Source organism: Myxocyprinus asiaticus, chromosome 13, assembly GCF_019703515.2.
Source record: "Myxocyprinus asiaticus isolate MX2 ecotype Aquarium Trade chromosome 13, UBuf_Myxa_2, whole genome shotgun sequence".
Taxonomy (NCBI): domain Eukaryota; kingdom Metazoa; phylum Chordata; class Actinopteri; order Cypriniformes; family Catostomidae; genus Myxocyprinus; species Myxocyprinus asiaticus.
Genome location: NC_059356.1, coordinates 1,664,401 through 1,684,422, shown reverse-complemented (window position 1 = coordinate 1,684,422; position 20,022 = coordinate 1,664,401). Strand labels below are relative to the sequence as shown.

General features: G+C 37.0%; 2 protein-coding genes across 5 annotated transcripts in view; both read left to right on the top strand.

The window, feature by feature from the left end:
- The window catches only part of LOC127450375 (ethanolamine-phosphate cytidylyltransferase-like), a 46,948-nt gene extending 43,417 nt beyond the window's left edge, over nucleotides 1-3,531 (top strand). For all 3 annotated transcript variants that reach the window (XM_051714456.1, XM_051714455.1, XM_051714457.1), the window contains exon 13: nucleotides 1,215-3,531. In XM_051714456.1, the coding sequence (XP_051570416.1) occupies nucleotides 1,215-1,317 (103 nt within the window). In that variant the 3' untranslated portion in view covers nucleotides 1,318-3,531. The remainder of the gene's footprint in view (nucleotides 1-1,214) is intronic.
- Nucleotides 3,532-6,216: 2,685 nt separating this feature from the next.
- LOC127450397 (guanine nucleotide-binding protein G(o) subunit alpha-like) overlaps nucleotides 6,217-20,022 on the top strand; it is a 31,185-nt gene continuing 17,379 nt past the window's right edge. The window contains exons 1-3 of one of the 2 annotated variants that reach the window (XM_051714483.1): nucleotides 6,217-6,428; nucleotides 9,813-9,973; nucleotides 19,722-19,850. In XM_051714483.1, coding sequence (XP_051570443.1) covers nucleotides 6,279-6,428; nucleotides 9,813-9,973; nucleotides 19,722-19,850 — 440 coding nt within the window. In that variant the 5' untranslated portion in view covers nucleotides 6,217-6,278. The remainder of the gene's footprint in view (nucleotides 6,429-9,812; nucleotides 9,974-19,721; nucleotides 19,851-20,022) is intronic. The other variant, XM_051714484.1, reaches the window with a different exon arrangement.

Below are 20,022 nucleotides of genomic sequence, written 5' to 3'. Positions count from 1 at the left end.
CAATTTACTCTGATTAAATGTGTTTGAATGTTTGATTGGGTGTCCTAGAAAGTAAATTGAAATGGACATATCTAGCATCACTGAGGGCTTTTACATGCACAATCTTACACGATTATGCTTAATAAGCCGACAATATGTGTGGGCATGTAAATGCAATAAAAAGCATTCCTTTATCGTTGTAAGCAGTGCCGTAGCCAGTGTTGGGTCTTAGTGGGCCTGGACCCACCCAAATTAGACCCAGGCCCACCCAGAATATTGGAGAATATTCTTTGACTTTAAATATATATTTATAAAATGGTAAAAAAAAGAAAAAAAAGCATAAATTCTGATTTCTGAAAATGTGAAAGAGCTGATTGAATGCTGCTTCTCTGTTAAGGAAAATTAAAACAAATTAAAAAAAATTGGGGTGAAAACTTAGCCCATCCATTTTTATTGAGGTCCACCCAAAAGTCATTTTCTGGCTATGCCCTTGGTTGTAAGGTCATAAACGTTGTAAGAATAAACCGATCGACATGGGTAGATTTTTGCCCATTACGCCAATTTTGCTTGGCAGGTAAATACCTTAACCAATGTTCTTACCGGCTTATCCAATGTACATGTTGAGCGCATGCCTCTTTACGGTTTGACGTCAAAAACAGAGAATAACATGATTATTTCAAATGTCATGTAAACTTGGATTTCTTGCTTTGTCAGATTTGTTAAATAAGCTGATTTTAGAGAGTAATCAGTGTATTGGTGTGCATGTAAACGTTCTCATTGTCTATGATATCAAGGAGCGCTTTTACATGCAAATTCTTAATAAACGTATGGAATAAAATTATACAAGAATTATGCTCAATAAACCGACGACGTGTGTGATCATGTAAACACATTAAATGCCTTTCCTTTTTTGGTGCAAGGTCATAAAAGGCTTACAAAAAAACGATTGACATGGGTAGATTTTTGACCATTACCCCGATTTTGTGTTGCATGTAAACACCTTAACCGATGTTCTTACCGGCTTATCCAATGTACACACTTGTTTTGCGCACGCCTCATCACGGTTTGACGTCAAAAGCAGAGAATAACTAGATTATTTAAAATCTCATGTAAACACTGTTTCTTGCTTTGTCTGATTTTTTAAAATGAGCTGATGAAGGGAGTTATCAGTGTATTGGTGTCCTTGTAAATGGGCGCAATGTGATTTTAGCATTATTCCTTCCTGTGTCTGCCAGGTTGCTCTTTGAGGCGAGGAACCTGAACAAAGAGGCTAAAGAGATGGCTGTGATCCAGGCCATGAAGAGACGAGAAGAGGAGAAGGCAAAAGAGAGAGCATAGACTGTGCTGTAGAAAAGAATACATCATCAGAGACTGATAAAACCCAATACATGTCCACATACTGGATTCACATACTGTTTGTCAGAATCACCAGCAACCAGGAGATTTTTATTGCTGTTGAAAATGAATTAGCATGTGTTTTGGGAGATGTGTGTCCATTTAAATGGCATCTGATTTCAAAAACCTCTTAAATTATCCACAATCACCATCTAACGGAAAAGAAGAAGAGCGGAGAAGTGCTTCTCAATGGTACTTCCATGGACTCTTGATACAACTTGTACCTCTTCATCAGTACCTTCTCAAAGTTGAGGACCATTCCCACCAGATCTGTCCACTGCAGGTTTTGAAGGGAGTTGGTTTATGTGGTAGACTTTGCTGTGTACAGAATGTTGTTACATACCGTGACGACATAGGTGACCAACTATATCTTTACCACCACATGTTAATCACTCCTGAGAAACCAACACTCCTCAAGATCTCAATCAACTGGAAGAGTGTTACAGTCTTTTCCCCCATACGGTATATTCATTATAACTAGTGGTGTTTGCTAAGGCAAGCATTACTATATTTATTGTTCATACATTGGGTTAGTGATTTGAACAAACCCCTAACCACTGTAGTATGAAAGGAAACTTCTGGGATCAAAACAAGTTCAGCTCAATCGACAGAGTATATGGCATAATGTAAAAAAAAAGAGCAAAAATCTGGGTTCCAGTAAACTTCAATGCATAACTCATCCCGCACCATTTGTGATAAAGAAATGAAGGATACCTTGAATTGTTGGTGAGAGGTTTGCTATTTTTTATAAGCAATAAAACTTATGATTTCTACCTGACGAACAATAAAATAGGCAAAAACTCAATAGACAATGCCCTGGCAAACATTCACAGTGAACAACCGTAGCATCAGGCCAGCCAGTTTTGGATGTTAAATTGTAAAAATATAATGTTAATATTAATCAGTTATAATCTGCTACTTCTAATATTAAATATTTTTCTCAATTTAAAGCACTCCATCAAAGTGAACTTTGTTCTTTGAGAAAGGATATTGATTACAATGTACAATGTAATTGGTCACACATATTAAGGAACATGTTCAGGATGGCTGTTTTGTTAGATAGATTTGATTTCCCTCTGTCACTTTCCTGTGATTAACTTAAGATCTTTAATGTCTTTATTTAAATGGATCTAAATGAATAATGCTAGCCCTCAGAGGTAAAGTGCTGATGCAGTTTTAGTTGTTCATTGTTTTATATTGTATTTAGACTGAAGAAACTGAAGTGTTTTTAATCTGAGACATGTTATACACATGGATTTCCCTAATGGTCATACAGTAGCATACCAGTCTGCACATATGGTATGCTTCTGTGTTTACTTACCATATATGTTGTGTGTGTAAGCCATCCTTGGAACATGTTTTTAAATGTCTAAATATTTCTTGAGACATTATGATCACATCTTAGTTGTCCTAAAACAGAAAGATTGTAATGAATTCCTCTGGATATGCTACCAATTATAGCCACAAGAGGTCCGTCTCTTGGCTATGAAAATCTGAGGTTGGAATGTTTCAATATGTATTAACCAATGATGTTAGCTACAGTGGACTGAAAGCAACCAGCTAACTCTGTTTAGATGTGGTTGGCAGTCATAGATCAGTTCTTGGCTATCATATCAAATGTGTTATAATGAATTACTGGGTAATATTTGAAAGAAGAATTTTCATTGAACTAATATAACTGTCAGTGTAAAATCTCTAATGGTTTCAGGTTACAGTGCTGTTAGTGAGCTTTGAGCTAATGTTTATGAAATTGTATTTAATTTATTTTAACATTTCATTTTTTTTTTTTTTTTTTTTTTTTTTTAATTGATAATGAATTTCCTTGTTTGGGGGCTACATTCACTTTTTGTAAGCTAACAGAACTGAAAGTTTCTTCATTATGTGAACCACTATAGCATGATGCTGGCTGGTTATGGATTATTATAAAATGAAAAGTTTGGGGGCAGAAAATAGCACATAAATCCATATGATCCATTGGTAATTCTCCCTGTAGACTACTGTAATTATCAGAAAGATGAATGTGCTTTCAAGGGCACACTTGTCTGTAAATGTATTTTGTGTATGTCCTTGTAAATGAAATACTGTAAATTACAAATCACTTTAATAATTGTTCAAATATAATCCTCAATAGCTACATCACATTTTGTGTCATTTTATTTTCTTAAATTCATGTTTTATAGTAACCATTTAAAAGTGCAGGTTAATTGAAGATTTTCTGTACACAACATATCATTGTCTATTTTATTTCTAATAGGATTGCAGTCATAACATGTCTGAATCTACACATACACACACACACACACACACACAGACCAGATTAATATATCTAAATATATTTGAGATCACATGTGTCTGAATAAATATTTAACTACATATATTAATATTGGACTATTTACATCTGACAAATGTCAGATAGTAAGCAAATTCCACTCTTGTTTATTTTTCAAGCAATGCAGTTTGCACACCAGTTTATTATAAGGTCTTGGCAGCGCTAATTACAGAGCACATTTAAATAAAAAAGTCATGAGCCTAATTAAACCCCCCTGACGTCACGCCTCGGCTTTTAGGACACGTGTGTTGCGCGAGTGTTCACGCAAATAATTCAAATATCAAGCGTGTGCGTCTTAAAAAAAGATTTCACTTGTTTTATTGTTTGTAGTTTTAGACATGTTTAGGTGTTTGGATCTTGCAACATCCCTGCAGGTAAGTATATACTTAAAACAGAAATGCTGACAGTTGTGGTTCAAATGTTGTCCATACGCTGACAGTTAATGTTTGCTGTGGTGAAGACATGTCTCGCGGCTGTGCAGAAGCGTGTGAATCCGCGCGACGAACAGAAACGAGCCTCCAATCAGAATGCTCGAATGGAGCGCGAGCCGCACGCGCTCAAAATACTCCTACTAGGTAATTATTATTCATCATAAACACTCAGTAGATTTCCTTTTCTATAGTGAATTAATTTACTGGGTTATTTACAACTTGCCTTCCCTGCTCCACAACTCTACAACTTAAAATAGTTAGTCTTGAAAAATTTGTGTACTGTATAACCTACCTCAGGTCCTTGCACAACCATTGTCCACCCACAGTTTTGCTAATTCTTTTTAAGCTTATTGCAACATCCAACCAACCTGGGAAATTTCTTGGTTATGCTGCGTTCCATTCAAGTCGGATGTGAGATATTCCTGCTTGATATCTCCGATCTCCAACCATAAATGCATTCCAATGCTAGATGCTCGGAAGGTGACGTTAAAGGAAACAAAACTGCAATGCTTCTGTTATTTTTAGGAGGTGTTTGACTGTCACCAGAGATTTCTTCTAGCAACCCAATTCAGAAACAATTTAGCAACGCTAGCATTTGTGCTACAGGTGTACGATTATCAAAAGATACTATAATTTACCAAGGGCATAGATTTGTCTTGAACATTGATCATGGTATAAATAATGCGTGCCGACATGATTGTGAAGTAACACACTTGCATCTCGGCGAGATTGTACTTTCCAAATTGGAATTAGGACTTCAAGTGTTGTTCCATTGTACTTTTCCATGTAAGAAGTTGGAAAATCTGACTTTCCAAGTTGAATGGAACAGGCAAAACATATGTCGACCCACAGTAGCAAATATGTAGGCCTATTTTTGCTACGTCTTTTAAAGCTTCCAACTAACATAACCAACCTGAAAATTTGAAGGTCATTTTCAGTACATTTAAGACTGATGAGAGAGAATGGAGGGATACAGTTCAAATATGAAATTCTGGTGTTGTATCTCTTTTTATATAGGGTAAGATGGGGTAAGATGCCCCCCTTAAGAACAATGTTCATTTACTTATAAATTGTAACATATATGAGAAACTTTTAGCATGTACAGTATGATGATGCATCATCCTACATATTATCAAGGGAAATAAATGGAAACATTAGCTAATTTTGTTGTAATAGCACAAAATGTAAAATTATGAAAAGGGGCAGTCTTACCATCTTACTTGATATTCAGATGCAGCATAACCATAACATGTGAATAAAATGTTTAAGCAATAAATACGCAATTTTTCATCTCATCATGACCAGATAAAAATGTAAAGCTGGTTACTTCACATGGTAATTGTGTGAAAATGCTTGCAAGGGATGTAACATAACGATAACCTAAAATGACAACTTTAGGTAAAAAAAAACAAACAAAAAAAAAAAAACTGAAGAATGAATGTACTTTAGAAATGTGAAGCTTGTAACTTTTAAATCCTATACTTCAATGGTATGTGTATTTTGTACTACTGTGAATGTGTTTTACTTACTGAGAGACAAGTCAAAATTATTTTGTATGGTAATCTACACCATGCCTCAAATTCTATCCATTTACACTATAAACATATAATGAATTCGTAAATGCTGGTATTTCAGAGCAATGCATAATAAGCATCATTTTATAACTTTTTATCAGTTGGAGCCTTGTTCTCAATTTCAAAGTCAAATATCCTGAAGCGCACAAGTGTTTTCTTCCAAACATGCAGGTACTCCAGAGAGTGGCAAAAGCACATTAGTGAAACAAATGAAGATCATCTACAGCCATGGCTTTACCAAACAAGAACTCCTCAGCTTCAAGGTGCAGTCAGCTTTTATATGATTGACAGCTATTTTTCTTGCATATACAGTAGCGTGTAAGTACAGGCTATTCAGGATAGTGCCAGAAGTTTTATCTGTGGCATCCTTGTGATTATATGCTGCCATCAGAGTCTTGTGGTGATAAATGTTTTCTCTAGAGTCTGCTCTCTTGTGCAAAATTTCCTTCCAGGGATTCCCTGAATTCTTAGCATCACTGCTGAGTCTAATGCAGCCGTCAGCCAAAGGAGGAGCACACAAAGGATTATTCCCATATTTTGAAGTTGCATCAGACTCCAAGCAGCACAGAAATGCTACAAGATTCAGTTGGTTTAATGGTTTCTTTGTTTTTTTCCCCAATTGCACAGCCTGCGGTGTTGGATAACCTGTTGTCATCTATGAAGTATGTTCTGCATGGCATGGGTATGCTGCGTATCAATCTGTCCAACAGGAAAAACAAGGTGAGGCGTGTGGATTATTCTCTCCATACTGACCATATGATCCAGATAGGAGCTCTGTTATACCCAAATACAATTCCTGATTCACAGGGGGGGGAACGTAGTTTCACTCAAACCTGGCTGAGATCAGCAACCCTGCATTGTTGAACCGTTTTAATTAAAGGGTTACTTCTCCCAAAAATGAAATTTGACCTTATTGGTGATTGTAGATTGTAGGATATTTCAGACCTTTTGTTTATTTGAAATGAAGTCGAATAATAATTACATGTTGTGTGAATACGGTTTATAATAGGGATGTGCAAGGATAGTCGACATTCATTTAACTGCTTGATGTGCCATTATTCGAATATCAAAATCACTATTCGGTTATTCTACATGTGTAATAGAGGTTCTGACATACTGACGGGTTTGGGTCAGTTTTTCAAGTATAGCGTGAGTTCAAACATGCTTTTCTGTGCGTCCAACACACTTGCAGCGAAATCGTCAAGATTCATACGACTTTTCTAAATTTGGCTAATTCGTATGATATTGTGCGACTACACTCGTTTGAATTCCTACGACTTTCACTACAGCCAATGACGTCGCTGGACATCGTTTCCAACTAATAGGCAACAATTACCGTCACACACAACGGCTTCCTATCATGTTTACACACACTACTGATTGGTTAAGTTTAGATAAGCGGTTTGGTAAGGGCATAATATTAATAAGCATGTCCGTAAAACCTTGTGCGCAGAACTCACGCTTACTTCCGCATTATACATCCGGGAATTTGCACGTGATGAAGTTGTACGAGTTTATGCAGACAAAATTGTACGAGATCATACAAAATAGCCAACTCGTAAATTATGTATGAATTTTCATGAGATTGGGTTGGTGCGTCTGTGCTGTTTTACCATGTACTGTTAACACACGGGAGACAGAATGGACATCTTTGACTGTTGCACTGAATCTCACTGTTTTCTCTTTCAGTGTCTCGCACAAGATTGCTACATTTTTAGACACCGATTAAAGTTAAAAATACTTTATTTTTTATAAACGTATCATGAAACACCTGCGTCGTTTCATTCTTTGTGCTGCGTTCTGAAGAAGAGTACTTTTGTGTGACATTTACACCATTAGACATGATTCCAGGTTGTTTTTCACCAAGGAAAGTTTCAGCGCTTTATAAACGGTAAGACTGTGTTTTTCCTTTTGCTCTGGTGTGCATATTTCCATACAATAATTAGACAAGTTCAATGTAATTTGATTTAAAACCATTTAAAAATCAAAGCACCATAAAGAGGCTATTTAACCGCAGCAGTGTGACTCCACGCACATGATACTATTTGCCTTCTCTGCCTCACGGAAATGTCAGCCTGCCCGGACAGAGTACATATACTACATGGCATTCAGTGACAATTTGATTCTTTTTGTTTGTTTAATGTGAGATTTTATCATATAGAGATGTATGTATTATGCTATTTACACTCATAGCTCACTGTGCACTTTATTTGCTGCTGTTTTGAGAAGTGTTTGAGGAAATTCCATTTGCAATAAACATTCTTTATTCCCACATCCCGACTCCCAACAAAAAGCCGATTAATCGTTAACCTTGCGGTTAACTGATTGTTAAAAACGGTAACCGTGCACATCCCTAGTTTATAGCATACCTTCACACTGGTGACGGTGAGATTTCAGCTAAATGTACCTATATGCTTTCTGGCCAAAACTGACATGATCGATGAAGATGATACAGGGAGGCCGGCGGGTCAACAATGTTTGTACTTTAACACGCTACCATGGTTTATGCAGTAAATGTAATGTTCATCTATAGAGAAATTTCCCATTGAGCACACTTAATCTGTACAAGCAAGGAAGTGAAGTATTTTTATTTATTATTATTATTATTCGGTGTTGCTGAAAGGACGAGACATAGCATCGGATGACTGTATAGATGGTCTTTTCTCTTTCTGCTATCGGCATGATACTGAACGAATTTTTGCTGAAAATGATTATTTGATGATCGATAAGCTTAAAGGAATAGTCCGGGTTCAATACAAGTTAAGCTCAATTGACAGCATTTGTGGCATAATATTGATTACCACAAAAATATATTTCGACTTGTTCCTCTTCTTAAAAAAGGCAGCAGTAATGGAGGTTACAATGAGGCACTTACAATGGAAGTGAATGTGGCTAGTTTTTGGAGGGTTTAAACCGAAATGTGAAGATTATAATTGTATAAAAGCACTTCCATTAATTCTTCTGTTAAAACTTGTGTATTATTTGAGCTGTAAAGTTTAATAATTTTTACAGTTGTTTTAGGGTTTGTTGATATTGTCATTTTGTAAAGTTGTAAAATTGGCTGTAACGATTTTTTTTTTTTACAGAAAAGTTTAGTGATTTTTATCACCATTTTTACACACATTCTTTGTCTTGTGTCTATACCTTTGACACAGTGAGTATTTTAATGTTCTAAAATTGGCCCCATTAACTTCCATTGTAAGTGCCTCACTGGAACACAGATTTGTCTTTTCTTTTATATAAAAAAAAAAAAAAAAAGAGGGGCAAGTCTCAATTTCCCTCCGGGGATGAATACATTCATATCGTAACATACATTTTTGGGGTAATCAATATTATGCCACATGCTGGTGATTGAGCTTAAATTGTATTGAACCTGGACTATTCCTTTTTAATCAAATTATTAATGACAAATAATTGATAAAGGATTATTAATTAACATTCGTAGTTCACAAGAAATTTTCAAAGCGGCTTCACAGAAAATCATGCCTTAATGTCTTAAGTCTGTCAAGCTTACAAAAGCACTAATAAAATCATATAAAAACATAGTGAGTATGAGTAGTGCACTATTCTTGGAAGTCATACGACGGCTTTGTGTGAGTAACAGACCAAAATGGAAATCGTTATTTGCAGAAGGCATTTTCACACCTGGCTAATTTAAGCATTTGTTTCGGAACCTGGTCCGTTTTCTCCCTTAGTTCAGTTAGTTTAGGCAGATATGAACACTGCAGTCGCACTCGGATCTGCACCAAAACAATTGGTCCGATTTCAAATGAACTCTAGAATGGGTCATATGAGAATACAAACGTAGAAGAACACTGTAGAGAAAAATATGCAGGAGTTTGGCTTATTTAAAGCTAAAAAATTTCATTTGTGTGTTTTGTGAAACTCTGACCATGTTTTGTGATTGGCATACCGGTTTGGAACGACATGAAAGTGAGTAAATAATAACAATTTTCATATTTGGTCGAGCTATTCATTGTGAAACCTTTGAGAAATGTACATGTTTGTATAAGTGAAATTTGCGGATGCCTCGGGTGCCGTTTTGCCATGATTCAGAGTCTTTAATGGTTTACGTTTTGTTTGCATTCTTTGCATGTTCATTAGGCCCATGCACGTGCAGTTCTGTCGTGTGAGTGTTGTGTTGGAGAGGATCTGGAGCTGCTGCCGTTCGTGGCTCATGCCATCTGTAGTTTGTGGGGAGATGTGGGCATCAGGGTGGCAGCGGCCAGAGGGCACGAATTCTGCCTCAATGATTCTGCACTCTAGTGAGTAACCTTTATTCACCGACTCCCGTGTGTGTGTGTGTGTGTGTGTGTGTGTGTGTGTGTGTGTGTGTGTACTGTATTATGGGGCTGTGGTTTCTTTAGAACAACACCGCTTCCAGGAAATTACTACATGACACTGACGTGATGCCGTCATTTCCGCCTCTTAAAAATAATTTTCTTGCCCAACAGAGGTGGTGTGTATAAAGTGGGCAAAATGACAGTGTCGCCATGTGGTGTTTTTGTGTGCATGGGTGAGTCTTGAGCAGAAGGACTTCATGATTGGCATGTACATAGGTTCAGATATATCAGCTTTTATCACATGCAAGTTCACAAATGGCAGTCATGGACCCTTTTCTAAATTTCTGAGGTTGGAACGCTGAAGTAAACTGTTGTGGGGAAAACTTCTATAGTGGTGAAAGTCATCAACATATGATGCTTTTTTTGTGTGTGTGTGTGATTTTTAACATTTTTATTGATTCCACAGGAGACACAAACAAAATATATATTATACACACACACACACGGAATCAACATTTAATCCCCACCACTACCCCTCCCCATCCCCAACCCCCAACAAGCACTCCCGTGGTCACATGAACATATTCACACAGAAATAAAGAAATGATAAAGAAATTTAAATAATAGATATAATAATCACACACATCCACAGCTAAACCTCACTCTCCGCTACCTCTCCCCGAGAACCCTCCAAGAACGCCAATCACTTGCCCCACTTCCCAAAAAACAAATCCAAATTACCCAATCTACTAAATATTATCTCCTCATATGCTGCCACCCTCCCCATCTCCGCGCTCCACTCCTGAAATGGGGGTGCTTCAGCTGACTTCCACCCCCTCAAAACAATCTGTCTGGCAACCATCACACTTGTCAGTTCTTTGTTTTTGTTCCCCATATCGATGGCCTACCCATCGCCTAAAACGCAGAGTCTGGGGCAAAACTAAATCCAAGTGACCAACACTTCACACACACACACACACACACACACACACACACACACACACAAAACACTCTGAACTTCATCCAAAACCCCTGGATCTCAGCACAGCACCAAAAAAACATGGGCCGTAACTTTAACTAAATCACACACACTTGCTGGGAATAAAATGCCCAAATATTTAATACCCTGTTTGGGCTTCTAGAAGGCGCCCGACTGAAAAGCCATTATAGGGCAGTACACTATCAGAGCCAAAGCTTCGGAATTAGACCAACTGACTCTGTATCCTGAGAACTTGGAAAAGGAATGAATAATTCTGTGGAGGCAAGGTATAGATCTAGTGGGGTCAGAGACGAATAATGAAATATAATCTGCGTAAAGCAAAAGCTTATGCGCCACACCTCCCGCCACCACATCTGGAAAATCATCTTCTGTTCTTATCACGGCTGCTAATGGTTCCAGGGCAAGACAGAACAATAAAGGGGAAAGAGGGCAACCCTGCCGGGTGCCCCTATCCAGAGTAAAATAATCTGAAATTAATCCATTTGTTTGTACTGCCACTACCGGATGTCTATAAAGTAACTTAAGCCATCCAAAAAAAGTATTCCCGAACCCATATATTCCCAAAATCTTAAAAAGATAATCCCATTCTACCATATCAAACGCCTTCTTGCCGTCAAGTGAGATGGCAGCGACCGGAGACTGATCATTCGCCACTGACCACATGATATTGATGAGACGCCGAATGTTATCAGAAGAGTTACGGCCCCACCTGATCTATATGTATAAGAGATGTCATAACTTAATCGGTTAGCCAGGATTTTGCCAATATTTTTACATCTAGCTGGTGCTTTTAGTATTTGACAGCTGGGGTCAATATGCTTTTATTCGTGTGTAGAAAAGAGCACCTGGGACATTTTGAACATACATTTTTCTGCTGTTACAGTATCAAGGTAACTTTTGGATTCAAAATGAAGTGGTAGTGATACATGTCTTTGTGCGAGTAGAGAGAGGGTGTAGGGCATATTGATGCTCATTTTTGAATGGATGTCACTCTTTATCCCTTCTTGGGTCCTGGGGCTGGTAGCACCAGCCGTGTGTAAGTTACTAGATACAGCGAAAACGGGCACTAATTTACAAATCACACATGACTAAATATTTTAGCATTGCACCATTAAACTTAGTTGAAACATAACCCTACATGTATACAGAATATTTATTGAAGCCTCCGACCAGAGGCCTGTTCCATGAAACCGGTTTCGGTGGCTAGCCAGGTAAGTTTTAGTTTAGTTTGCCTCAACCTCAGGTTTTAGGTACCATGAAAGTTGGTCTGCTTTTAGTGTTTATCGGCATAGTAATTTACGCTACACGGCTAACCTGCTCCTTAGCAGGTTTCGTTCTGGATTGCAGATCGCTAACAGATGCAGAGCCAATCAGCTGTGAGACATCTCTGAGGCAATCAAGTCACTCCCCCGTGTCTCTTAAAGCACACTTTACGACTAAAATCTTAGAAACCCACAAAATATACTCTTCATGATAAATTATTTATGTGAGAATCTAAATGTAGATTTTCAGCAGATAGTGTTGTATTTTCTTTAAAATGTAATTGATTTTTTTTTCAATTTTGCTAACAAATACGTCTTAATTTATATGCAATAAGTTTTCATACAGTATTCCATGTGCAGACTTTTTAACTGATCAATAATAGCCTTTTTTTGTAATTTTTTTTTTTTTACTAAAGACAATGTACAAACTATAAATCAAGAAAGAGAAATAAAAAAAAATAAACACTTGTTTTGAATAACCATATCAAATAACCATTCACAACATATTCTATAAATAACGTGTAATTCATTCATTTTATTTCAAATAAAGGGGAACGTTAAGGCATCACTTTATATATATATTAAATGAGGACATCATACCTCATATTTTAACTCATTCTGTTCAAAAATCAAGAATCTGAAGGAAATAATCTATCGAAATTAAGTAATATTTTTAAGCAAATTTAATTTGTTCTCATTCCAGACTTTTATTAATTTTAAATGTTACTTTCTCCATTTGGTATATTTCCGAAATCATTTCTCTCCATCTTTGAAGTTGTGGGGGTTCTGGTTTAAGCCAATTTTTTTGTAATCTGTTTCAAAACTGCTATTCTGATTACAATTTATTTTGTTCAGTTTTATTTCTTAAGGACAATGGCATTTTACCCAAAATAAGGTTTTCTGGATGTATTTCTGTCAGTTAAAACCTGTCTAATCACTTCATTCCAATAAGTTGTCAATTTAAAGCACTCATAGAATTTTATTGTAATGAGTTTTTTCTTTTTTTTTTTACTCCACAATTTCTCCAATCCCTTTTACCATACTATTGTATTTACTTTGAATAATAGGTGTTATACAAAATCTCATTTGTATCTTTAAAGCATGTTCCCTCCAAACACTGGACTTAGTATGGAATGTATTATATGATATTTCTTCCACATCTTGCTGACTAATTTTTATTTTTAATTCATCCTTCCACCTACATATAATTTTATTCCTGTATATCTTGTTCAAGTGCAGTTGTAAAATTCCTAACATTTTTATTGGAATAGTTGTATTACATGTATCAATTATATAATTTATTAATGGATGCATTTTCCTTTTTGATTTCTGTTATAGGTACCCCCCCCCCCCCCACCCCCCCCCGGAATCTATGCCCCTGCATTTATGAGAGAGAAAATTATTAAAAACTGACTTCTTAGTGGCTCTTCAGCATGAACTCGATATAAACGCTGCACTTTCTTTGCATTGCGTCGCCCGATGTCCCTGGCATGCCAAGTTTCGACACAGAAAATAAGTGCAGGTAGTCATTTAAAACTAATTTTTTAACCACTCCACAGATTTCATATTGGCAAACTATAGTTTTGGCAAGTCATTTAGGACATCTACTTTGTGCATGACATGAGTAATTTTTACAGCAATTGTTTACAGACAGATTGTTTCACTTTTAATTGACTATATCACAATTCCAGTGGGTCAGAAGTTTACATACACCCAGTTAACTGTGCCTTTAGACAATTAGCCAATTAGTTTCTGATAGGAGTTGTACTGAACTGGAGGTGTACCTGTGGATGTATTTTAAGGCCTACCTTCAAACTCAGTGCCTCTTTGCTTGACATCATTGGAAAATCAAAAGAAATCAGCCAAGACCTCAGAAAATTGTGGACCTCCAAATGTCTGGTTCATCCTTGGGAGCAATTTCCAAATTCCTGAAGGTACCACGTTCATCTGTACAAACAATAGTATGCAAGTATAAACACCATGGGACCATGCAGCCATCATATGAGATGAACGTAGTTTGGTGTGAAAAATGCAAATCAATCCCAGAACAACAGCAAAGGACCCTGTGAAGATGCTGGAGGAAACCGGTAGACAAGTATCTATATCCACAGTAAAACAAGTCCTATATCAACATAACCTGAAAGGCTCCTCAGCAAGGAAGAAGCCAATGCTCCAAAACCACCATAAAAAAAGCCAGACTATAGTTTGCAAGTGCACATGGAGAGAAAGATCTTACTTTTTGGAGAAATTTCCTCTGGTCTGATGAAACAAAAATGGAACTTTTTGGCCATAATGACCATCGTTATGTTTGGAGGAAAAAGGGTGAGGATTGCGAGCCGAAGAACACCATCCCAACTGTGAAGCATGGGGGTGGCAGCATCATGTTGTGGGGGTGATTTGCTGCAGGAGGGACTGGTGCATTTCACAAAATAGATGGCATCACGAGGAAGGAAAATTATGTGGCTATATTGAAGCAACATCTCAAGACATCAGCCAGGATGTTAAAGCTCGGTCGCAAATGTGTCGTCCAAATGGACAATGACCCCAAGCATACCACCAAAGTTGTGGCAAAATGGCCTAAGGACAGCAACATCAAGGTATTGGAGTGGCCATCACAAAGCCGTGACCTCAGTCTGATAGAAAATGTGTGAGCAGAACTGAAAAAGCATGTGTGAGCAAGGAGGCCTACAAACCTGACACCGTTACACCAGTTCTGTCTGGAGGAATGGGCCAAAATTCCAGCAACTTAATGTGAGAAGCTTGTGGAAGGCTACCCAAAATGTTTGACCCAAATTAAACAATTTAAAGGCAATGCTAACAAAGTGTATGTAAACTTCTGACCCACTGGGAATGTGAAGAAAGAAATAAAAGTTGAAATAAATCATTCTCTCTACTATTATTCTGACATTTCACATTCTTAAAATAAAGTAGTGATCCTAACTGACCTAAGACAGGGAATGTTTTCTATGAATAAATGTCAGGAATTGTGAAAAACTGAGTTTAAATGTATTTGGCTAAGGTGTATGTAAAATCAAATATTCTGACTTCAAATATTGATTTAAATGTGTTGCTTTGGGTAGGAACAAGGATATACTAATAGGTTCCCCCATTTGATAAATTTTCATCTTCCTCTTTCACTTTCGATTCTTCATTCGTTCAAATCAAAATAGGTTGAATTTGGGCAGCTTTATAATAATTTATTAAATCTGGGAATTCTAGTTCTCCAAGCCTTTTTGACAACTTAGGAATTTTAAGACTAATTCTAGGTTTCCTGTTATCCCATATATTTTTACAAAGTAGTTTATTTCATTGTCTAAACACTTTTTGATATACTAACTGGTAGATTTTGAAAGGAAAATAAACTTAGAGAGAATATTCATTTTTATAGTCTCTATTCATTTTGTAATCAATAGTAGCCTATATTTAGTAGTATTGCTCGCTACTCATAAACACTGACTCGGCCAAATCGGTCAATAGGGGGCGCTACAGCGATCAAAAACACATAACTGCTCATAACACCTAGACCGTTTGTCATAGACTAAAATTTTCCTCCATCTTAGATTATTCATAAAACCTACTTTTGCAAACTAGTCCTAGGTTTTTTGTCCGATCGGGACCAAACAATTCTATGGAGTCCCAATATCAAAAGTTATCAAAAAAAGTTTGAACTTTCGACTCGAGCTAGCTACGGTATGCGAAAACATCGGAAGGAGTGGCCAATTTTACGTAAATGGCTGTAACTCTTGAAGGTAATGTGATATCTTCACCAAACTTGGCATGCTTATGTAAGAGGTCAATCTTTGGTCAGAAAAGTTGTTGCGGTTTTGCCACATGGTGGCGCTATAATACCAAAAAACATGAAATTGGCTGTAACTATGAAACCGTTAATCCTATTGACTTTGTCTCAGCTGCCATCATTGTCATCATTGGCCAATCAAATTTCAGCAGCTATTACACAAGGTTAACAATGACCGATCGGAACGAAACTTGGTGGACCTATTTGACTCGGTCTGAGAGGGTTGTGCAAAGTTTTTTAAAAAATCGGCCACTAGGTGGTGCTATCACGATTTTTGTAGGTGTTAATGGTTGTATATAATGCAGTGTTGTGAAAAAACACAAGTAATATATATCACCTGATAGATCTTTTCATTCTAAACAACTTTGCCTCAAGAAGCATTGGTGTCTGTCAAACCTTTTGGTAAATATTTCAGATAATGTTAAAAACCTACTTTTACAAACTAGTTCTAGGTTTTTCGCCCGATCGGAACCAAACCAGTGCAGAAATATACTCTGGAGTCTGATTATCAATAATTATCAAAAAAATGTTTAAATTTCGACTTGGGGTCGCTAAGGGGTGTCAAAACGTTCGAAAAGGGTGGGCCATTTTTACTAAAACGGCTATAACGCCTGAATGAAATGAGATTTTCACCAAACTCGGTACACGTGTATGAGCTCAATCTGAGGTCACAGTAAGAAAACCGTGGAGTTTGGCCACTTGGTGGCGCTATAACAGGAAAGAAACATGAAAACAGCTCTAACTACGCAACCGTTAGTCTGATTGAGTTGAAAATCCGCATGCAGTGTCTTTGTCCAAGGTGCCATGACTGTCTATGAGGACATTGGCGGCCATGTTTTTTGAGATACGCCATCGGCCAATGAAGTTTGAGCACCTATTAGACAAGGTTACCGGAGGTCGATCGGCACAAAACTCAGTGGGCCTGTTCGATTCTTCGCCCTAGAGGTCTGTGAGAAATTTGAAAGAAATCGGCGAATGGATGGCATGAGATTTATGCCTCTGCAATCACGTGGTGTTTCACACACAATGACTGTGTCCCAATTCAAAGGCTGCATCCGTTGAAGGGCTCTAACTTCAAAGGCCACGCCTTCGAAGGCCGTGAAGGTCGGACTGAGCATTGTTAATTGGGACAGTCCAGCCTACGGAGGACTGTTCTTGTCGCCTTACAACTGTGACAGCTGCCGAGTGACTGAAGTTTGTACTGGACTTTTTTGAAAATTATATTAAACTGTCTGAAAACAAAACAAGGTTCACAAACTGTCTACATATTTTCACCATGGTCCATTTCTGTATATAACAGAGTATAAACTATATATAATCGCATCTTGGTAAGATATGTCAACATTTGAACCACTTTAAAGTTTTTTTTTTTTTTACATTTGTATCATTAGATATTTGAGTAAGTTGAAACCCAATACTTATGTTTAAAAGTGTAATTTGGCAGTTTCTCTCAAATCCTGTCATCACTGCCGCACAATGAATTCTGGGGTAGGCAAGGCCGCGAAGGATCCAGTATCCTTAATTTCACGGGAAACAAAGGACTCATTTGGAGGCTGCATTTGAAGGAGCCTTCGAATTGGGACAGCCTTTGTCACGCAGCAGTGACGCAATCGGCCTTCGAATGCAACCTTTGAAGGATGCAGCCTCTGAATTGGGACGCAGCTAGAATTCATATCATTTGTTATGATACATTATGCAAAAAAATTACTTTTTGTGAACTAGTCCTAAGTTTTTCGCTCAACCTCAATAAAACCAGTGCAGTACAATTCTCTGGACTCTCTAGGTCAATGATTATCAAAAACAAAATGTTGAACTTTACCCTTTGGGTAGCTATAACAGTGTCATTTAGAAAATGGCCGTGGTCAAGTGTACAAATAAGCCCATAATTCCTAAACAAAAACTCAGAACTTCACGAAATTAGGTGAAACTGATCGACTGAACTGATATCAATGAGCTCATGTTTTGCCTGACAGACTTCAGTCCTTTAGTTGATATGATAATGTTTACATTTACACAAGAGTGTAGATTTGTCTTGAACATTGGGGGGGTTGTAATTGTTTTGATTATTGGGAGGGGGGTTACCTACCACGAAGAGACAAACTGATCAGTTTATGATGTCGTCATTAACACCAAAGGACAGTTTCCACATTTTACTTGAAATAGCTTGAAATATATGTATGTATAATTATTAGTCAATTTGAGTAATTATGTTCCTTGGTGTCCAGCCAAATCTCACAAAAAGAATGGCCTTGTTCTTTAATTTCCAGTGAAATTGTCACGTCTGTCCATGCGCAGTTATTTCCTTGTCATGCATCAGAGCTCCTTGATACGGTTTTACCCCATTGAGATTCTCTAAAAGACACCTTGTCCCCTGCTTCACATCGTTCTCTACATCTGTTTCCCCTTTTCCCTCTGTTTTGCATGTATTATGTCTTTTGGCTTATTCATTGCATTAAAAATTCTTCAATATTTTTGAGGTCATTCATTGTGACTATTGTGGTAGTCAGAATGATTGTGGATGTGAAGAGTGTTATATGATGTTTGTCCTTGGGTAAAAATGATGCAATACAGTCATTCAGACCTCTCTGTTGCACTAGAAATGCACCAGTTTGAGAGTCATCAGATGCAATTATCTCACTCTTCGTGGTTCATCTCAGGGTTGTTCGATATAACGCAGGAGTTTCTTTTGTGTGTGTGTGTGTGTTCGGATTAGTCTTTTATTCTGATAGGGTAAACAATCTTCCTGTATGAAAAGATGCTTGATTGACAATGTTGGAGTTTTTCTCATTTTATTTCTTAAGTCTAAAAGTATTTAGTAATTTTATAAAAATTCTTTTTTTTTTTTTTTTTTTTTTTTTGTCATATAATAAAATGTAGAGATGTTCATGACAATGTGAAAGGGTATTGTTTGTGAATGGAGTGCAACAGTGTCTGTTAACTTTTTCAGCCGTCTTTGTGCCAGAAGTACGTGGGTTTTTTTTTACCATTCATTTTCTCCACAGGGAATTCATAGAGTTCCAAGTCATGGACCAAACCAACCAGCTCAGAAGTGAATCACAACTTGCTGTCTTTCTTGAGGAAATAAATTAAAATCCCAGGAAGCATTAAGGATGACATAACCAAATCAAAAACAATGGGAAGATAAAAAAATATTGATTTTAAAGTTGTTGATTTATAAGCATAGAATCAATATATCTTAATTTTATTGCAGAATATTTAGATATTTGCAAATGTATAAGTAGTTTAAGTATGTAGTGAGACCTCTGTAGGATCATGGGTGGTGTAGTTTTTCACCTGGATTTCCACCATTTAAACGCATTAATAAAATTGAAATAATGGGAATTGATGGGTTCACCTAAAGCATATACCACTGATTAACAACACCAGAGCTCATGGTAGGTCTGTCTTTAAAGGTTTACAAATCAGTTTGCCTATGGAGAAAATGAATGGGGTTTTTACTTCTGAAATCAGACTGTTGTGCTCCATTTTCAAGTGCTATGACTGTTGCAGGAGATTAGATTCTTTAATATTTTTTTTTTTAATTGCCTTTATATTCTAATTAACAATTATTGTAGAAAAATGTATAGGCATTTTGTTCTGTCTGTCTGAGAAATGAGAATATAATAAATGTCAGTATGTTTTGATCAGTAGTTTCCTCTTGTACACATCTAGTTTCTTTGAGAATATAAGTCGTATCATCGGCCCAAACTACATCCCGACTGAAAAGGATGTGCTGAGAGTGCGAGTGAGGACCGCTGGAGTCATCGAGACCCAGTTCAGAGTCAACGACTTACTGTACAGGTAACACCATGATGCTTGACACCGTTTTAGTCTACTAGAACTACTATCATGCTGATCATATTCTTCTGTTTTCTTTGCATAAAGTGTCACTTTATGCAAAGAAACCTGACATGTCTATATATGTCATGATGTTCTCAAAGAGGCTTGGAAGAGCCAAATGAGTTTGAGCTTG